This window comes from Corylus avellana, chromosome ca7 (genome assembly GCF_901000735.1).
Source record: "Corylus avellana chromosome ca7, CavTom2PMs-1.0".
In the NCBI taxonomy this organism is placed as follows: Eukaryota; Viridiplantae; Streptophyta; class Magnoliopsida; order Fagales; family Betulaceae; genus Corylus; species Corylus avellana.
Window position 1 is genome coordinate 25,721,438 of NC_081547.1, and position 6,845 is coordinate 25,728,282.

The 6,845-nt window shown below is 42.4% G+C and overlaps 1 protein-coding gene across 1 annotated transcript; it reads left to right on the forward strand.

Annotated features, from left to right (window-relative positions):
- The first annotated feature begins 651 nt into the window (after positions 1-651).
- LOC132188227 (patatin-like protein 6) lies at positions 652-6,386 on the forward strand. Its single transcript, XM_059602636.1, has 3 exons — positions 652-2,528; positions 4,299-4,614; positions 5,562-6,386. The coding sequence occupies exons 1-2, from the start codon at positions 1,395-1,397 to the stop codon at positions 4,566-4,568; spliced, it is 1,404 nt and encodes a 467-aa protein (XP_059458619.1). The 5' UTR covers positions 652-1,394; the 3' UTR covers positions 4,569-4,614; positions 5,562-6,386.
- The last annotated feature ends 459 nt before the right edge of the window (positions 6,387-6,845 follow it).

Genomic DNA, 6,845 nt, shown 5'->3' on the forward strand with positions numbered 1-6,845 from the left:
GGATAATCTAATTTTTGAGGCTAATGAAAAATGAAAAAAAAAAAAAATTCTTATCCACTGAGACGTTTACAGAATTACAGTTAGGATTCACCGCATCCGTCACTCGAAAGTCCAAACTCCGAAAAAGTCCCAACTGGCAACACCCACTGTACCCGGTCGTGACCTACCATTGACCCACTGTACCCGTCAGCACGTAGAGCAAAGTGGACCCCACCGGCCCTTTTCCCATGCCAAACAAGGGCAAATTCGTAAACCCCACAACGAAAGAAAAAACCCCATTAGTGGGTCTCCATTCCTTTGCCGACTCGGGGGTGGCGACTGGGCCCCACACGTAACGACAAAGCCGCGCGGGAAGAGGAAATATTTTCCCTCAATTTGACCGTTGATCACGGACGCGAAGAAACAAAAAGCCCCAATTGCAGCCGTTGGATCCACCAAGAGAACGGGGGGAATGACTGGGCACAACCGTCGGTGACCAATTCATCGTAACCCAGGGTTAAGAGAGAACCGTACCCGCCACCCGGCCCACGCCGTTGTGTAGTTTAAAAAAAAAAAAAAAAAAAAAAAAAAGAGAGAGAGAGAGAGAAAAAAAAAATGTTAAATGTTGGGGTTGAAGAGCTTTATATAATAAAACAGACATGCTCTGCAACTGTTGCGCTCTTGCCTCCTCCTCTTCTACTCTTTGGCTTTTTTCGATTTTGTTTTTGGTGCCGTTTGGTTGGTTGGTTGGTTGATCTTTTTCATGCATATGTGCAGAGGTCTTTTAGCTTTGGCGTGCCCTGCTGAAAGAAACATATCAGAGAATAGAGAAAGATAGCGGGTGGGGAGGGCTTGAAAGTGCTGCTGAGAGGGCTGCTTCTTTCCCTGCTTTTGTTGGGGAGGAGGAGAAATGATTGGGTAAAAGCGAGTGTTTGGTGGGAGGAAACGCAGAGCAAAAGCGTCAATTGGAGCCTCTTGTTTGGGTATCGAAGGCGATGACCTGGACAAGTGTTGGGTCGAGCCATTCTTGTCATTATGGAATGTTCTAATTGGGGGGATAATCATACATTTAAAGCTGGGATTTGAGACAAAAATTCCAGAAACTGAATTATTATTTTTATTTTTTATTTTTTAATTTTGACACAAATACATAGGGGCGTGAATTTCAAGGTCAAAATTCTTGTTGCCGGATTGAGCTGCGATAAACCCTCTTTGCTGCTCGGCCATGTTTGAGAAAGCTTCAAGTCTTGTAGCTTTTTATGTATGATTGGTTCGAGAAGTTCTCTTAAAGGGGTCCAGGTGGGCATGCAAAGGAATCTTAATATCTTAATACACAAACGGAAGATTGAATAGGGGTTCATTTAAGAGCAAAATCCAAAGCGCTTCTTCTCTATCTACCAGAAACTTTGACAGAAATGGGTTCGAATCCTTCGGAAATGCAGGAACCCAGCATCGACACCGACAAGCTCAGCTACGAAATCTTCTCCATTCTGGAGAGCAAGTTCCTGTTTGGCTACGACGATCAGAAGCTCTGGATCCCCAAGCCCATCGCTCCCGCGCCCACCGAAGCTCTGCCTCAAGTTCAGTCCCAACCGGCCGCCGCCGATAATAGCGTTTCGGCGATCAAGAACCAGAGAGGCAAAATCTGCATTCTCAGCATCGATGGCGCGGGCATGCGAGGCATTCTCTCTGGCAAAGCTTTGGCATATTTGGAGCACGCGCTCAAATTGAAATCCGGTAACCCGGACGCCAGAATCGCCGATTACTTCGACGTCTCTGCCGGCTCCGGCGTCGGAGGCATTTTCACAGCGATGCTCTTCGCCACGAAGGACCAGAGCCGTCCCATTTTCAAGGCCGAGGACACGTGGAGGTTTCTCGCTGAACAGGGGAAGAGATTTTACCGCTCCTCCTCTGGTTCTGGCTCTAGCGGCGGTGGTGGCTTCTTCCGGCGGCTGATCAGAGGCGGCTCCGCTAGCCCGACGGGCGCGTCCTCGGCCGGTCTAGAGAAAGCGATGAAAGAGGCTTTCACCGAGAACAACCGTACCTTGACGCTCAAGGACACGTTGAAACCGGTTTTGATCCCTTGCTACGACCTGTCCAGTACGGCGCCGTTTCTGTTCTCCCGAGCCGATGCGCTGGAGACCGACAGCTTCGACTTCCGCCTCTGGGAGGTCTGCCGCGCCACGTCGGCGGAGCCGAGCCTGTTCGAACCTGTCCAAATGCGGTCCATCGACGGCCAAAGCCGGTGCGTCGCGGTCGACGGCGGTTTAGCCATGAGCAACCCGACCGCCGCGGCGATCACGCACGTGCTGCACAACAAGCAAGAGTTCCCATTCGTGCGAGGAGTGGAGGACCTGTTGGTGCTCTCTATTGGGACGGGTCAGTTGCTGGAGGTGAACTATGAGTGCGATCAGATCAAGAATTGGAGGGCGAAGGAGTGGGCTCGACCCATGGCTCGGATCTCCGGGGACGGCTCGGCGGACTTGGTGGACCAGTCTGTGGCCATGGCCTTTGGCCAGTGTAGAAGCAGTAATTACGTGCGCATTCAGGTACGCCCCCTACACTAACGTGCGCATACTGCATATAGTAACGAATTACACTACATTACATTGCATTACATAAATGTTACGAGCTTATGTACAAGTTCTCGAATTTCGCTTTGGGATATTTTTTTGCCGTTTTTGGCGGAAGAGACAATGTTGGCCAGGCTGGTAGGGGTCAAGAACTTTGTCTTTGCTGGCGATACGCACATAGGCATGGCTATACATGCATGTATAGGTATATATTTATGTGGGTGGCTAACGTGCGCCAGAGTTTGGGTTCGTGCAATTAATGTTGGTCTCTTTTGTAACGTGTTGCTGGGGGGCTGGGACACTGGGGTCGCTCCAACCCATGCGGTTCACTGGTTCAGTGTCCAGTGACCAGTGGGAGCAATGGGGGGGACCGTGTCTTCGTGTTCGCTGTAGGTTTGTTTTGAGGGGTTTGCCGTTTTGGGTTGCACGTGATGGTTGGGATGAGCACCGTTTTCTTTGCCAACAAATTGAACTTTTGTTGGCTCTAGTGACTTTTTGGGTTCCGGTTAGGGAAATACACCAATGTTTTCAATCGGTGCAGGTTAGCGAAGTCCCTCCTTTGAATTTACCGTCTTCTGCTCCATGTGTCAGTTACTTTAAGGCATTAGAACTAAAGTTGCTGGATTGTACGAGAAATTCGGTTTGTTTGGCTTTTGATTAAGCCTTGTTTGCTACAAATTCTTTAAAATTTTTAATTATATAAAAACTTCCTTGTGTTCTTAAAAAGCAGAACCGAAGAATGGTTATTAAAGCTAACGAGTTTCCAGCTTTATTCTTGAATATCAAATTCAAAAATTTCCCCATCTGAATTTAGGTTGTAGTTTAATTGTGTCACCTATTACAAATCCAAATGCTTTAGAACCATGAATTTAATTCTATTTTCATTGTTGGAAAATTTTGTTAATCTATTACTTTCACTATCAAAAGTAGTATTTTTTGTCCCAAATTTAACCTGCTGGAAAATAGTATGTGAGGATATTTTGCCTTGAATTTTACCTGCAAGTGGATAGGAATTGCTGGAGGGCAAGTGGTCATAATTTACATTCAGATTATCATGTTCATAGCCTCCCCCAAAAGGAACAATCGAAACAAATTGCCACACTTTGTCTTAGCCATTATTATAAGGGACAGCTATGGTATCCTGTTTGTGAGGTCAATGTGCCAGGATTTAATTTCTTATTTTGTCATCTTTATACTATATTAATGCCAAAAACCTAGACTCTATAGGAAGAAGATGGGGTTTTCCTCTAATTGGATATACTGGATTAATCCAGTTGACTTTTTAATCCTGTTTTTGAATAAAAATGAAGCACGTTTGAGATAGTCATCCTCTGGCCTAATTGTATGTACAGTGTCACTTCAAGGGAAAGTTGGAGCTCAATTAGGGCTCTCACCAAATGGGGTTGTCAATGACCATCACGTAGTCCGTACATTAACTATGCACCCTCCCAGGCCAAGCAGTGGAGTATGGATCTGGTGGTGTGTTATTATTAAGCATTCAATTTGATAGTATTCGTGTTTTTCATTTTATGATGCTGCTTCTCTTTCTTTGGGTGTGGGGACACAATTTTGTTGGTTCTTGAACCTAATTGATTAACTGGGTATCTAGCTCTAATAAAAGTTCTGATCTTGATCCAACTGAATCATCTATTGAGAATTTTGGGTATAATATAGGTAGTAGTTGGATGGTATATATGTATATGTATGTATTTAGTTGAAGCACATCTTTACACATTGGTATGGCAGGCAAATGGGTCAAGCTTGGGGCAGTGTGGACCCAATGTGGATACAGACGCAAGTCCCAGCAATGTAAAGATGCTCAATGGACTAGCAGATGAGATGCTAAAACAGAAGAATGTTGAGTCGGTGCTGTTTGGAGGCAAGATGATTGGAGAGCAACGCAATTTCGAGAAGCTTGACTGGTTTGCTGGAGAACTAGTGTTGGAGCACCAGAGGAGGAGTTGCAGAATAGCTCCTACTGTAGCTTTCAAGCAAGCTACACCAAAACCCACCTAGATTACTGCCAACAACATCACAACCAAGTGACCAACCCAAAGAAAATGTAAGCATTCTCTTTCTTGCTAAGTTTTTGATTAGTTTTAATTGTTCATATCAATTTTGAAGAAAGCATCTTATAGGGGACCATAATAGAAATGGCCAGCCCTGGAAAGCCGGAAGGAGTCTGTCTTGTGTCTTGGAAGTAATAAATATAATAGAAAAGATTCATGTGCCCAATTTACCCTTTCAACTTTTTAGATGTCCCCATCTTCAAAAAGTAAATTCACCTGACGGCAAATGCATACATTACCATATTGTACGAATTTAAAACTTCATAATTTTCTTTGCAATAATGTTGTTCAAGGTGTAGGTTTGGTTAATAATATATCATTTTAATAACGAGCAGATTTTGATATTGTCAGTTTCTGTGTTCTGATGCGCTCGTCCTATCATTTTCATCTTGACCCCGCTGTTGTCAGCCTACCGACACTATTCTTGAAATAGATTATTAATATTTTAGTCAATTAGGAATGAAATTTCTTTGAAAGTTGAGAGGGTGTTTTGGTAACTTGGTGGGTACCCGAATCATTGTGGGTGCTTAAAGTAAATGGGTATATCTCCGTAGTCCGGAAAAGAGTTTTTGCTTGTGATTATGTTTTGTTTGACTGTTGGGGACACCATTCATATACTTTGCTCCTCAAAGTTTGGCCTACAAAATCACAATTGCCTGTTCAAATAAGGGAATTTATTTGTGTTGAGTAATCCTTTTTTTGTTCCAAGTTATGCCGTGAGCTCACAATCACATATGCCTGTTGGAAGCATCAAACTTTGAAGATCAAAAAGAAAGAGAGTCTAACCTTTAGCTCAAATTGAAAGAAGACATAACACATTATTGTTGCCTTTTTCTTATGGTTGTAATTTTCATGTCTTCCTCTTACCTTAAGCAATTCATATTTGATTTTTCTGTTCTGCCCTTTGATTTTCAATAATTAATCTGTTTCTTAAATGCAGGTGCAAAAGATATTTGAAAAAAAAAAAAAAAAAACGAAGCAAGGAAGAAGAAAAGTAATATAATAGCAGCTTTTACTTTTTGGAAGTGAACAAGAGGAGGACAGGGAATTCAATGAAAAGGACAAGTAATGTTAAAAGGGTGGAAGATCTTAATGGGATACTTTGCCTGCTAGAGGACAGACATTGTGGTGTCCACTCCACCTTTCTACAATGGCAAGCAACCAAGAACAAAAGCAAACTTAGTTCAAGCTTTTGAAGGTCAAACAAGTATCAGGTGTGAACCTTTTGATTCCAATATTATGTTTGGGTGGGAAAATTGTTTCCATATTTCCTCCCAAGCCTACTTTTTACTTTTTCCTCTTCTGTTTTTTCTTTTTTTTTAGGCCTTTTTACATAGAGTTTTGCTTATTGTTCTCCTCTCTGTGTTTTTTCATCCTAACCTCAAGAAACTTGAGTGTGGGGGGTGGGCTACCTTTGTGATGAAAACCCAGAAACATGGCCAAAGTTCTTTGTCCGACTTTGGTATTTTTTTTTTTTTTTTTTCTTCAATATAGATTGTAGTGGTGGAGAAGAGATTCGAGACTGGGTATCTTTTTTACAGCCGACCATTTCTCCTGAGATTGGAACTAGTGGACGGCAACTAGTTGTTGGACCCTTTCTAAACATTTACATATCTTTTTTCTTTCTTTATTTTTTTTTTTGTATTTTCAACCTTTATTATAGGTTTTGTGGGTCTACTTGAATTTTCTATCTCTTGAAATGCTCATTATTACAGGATTGTTATAAGCAACTTGTAAATTTCTGTATGTTCATGTTCAGAAGTAGTGGCGGTAGTTGATGTTTGTCTCAATTCTTTAATATTTATCGTGCTTTCTCATGGTTAGCTTTTCGTTGTCCCCTTTTGACTATTTGCAAAGGTTAATGGGCACTGGACAAAAATGGATTTCGATTTGAGACTTGAGAGGATGGGGGTTGTTGAGAACTTGACACCACCCCTCATGGATCATGCGCGTGCTTGCCCAGCCAAATTAAAAAAATATAAAAGGTCATAAAATAGATCATGCGGGCAAAGCCTTTAAAATGACTAAATGACTTTAAACAACAATCACTCCGTGCTTTGGCCGATTTAATTTGGGTTTAGTATTTGTTGGAATTGGATTTGTAAGAATTGAAACACCTATCCCTTATGACTCATGTCTATTCCAATTCAGCCTTTAAAATGACTTAATGACTTTAAACAACGATTACTCCGTGCTTTGGCCGATTTAATTTGGGTTTAGTTTT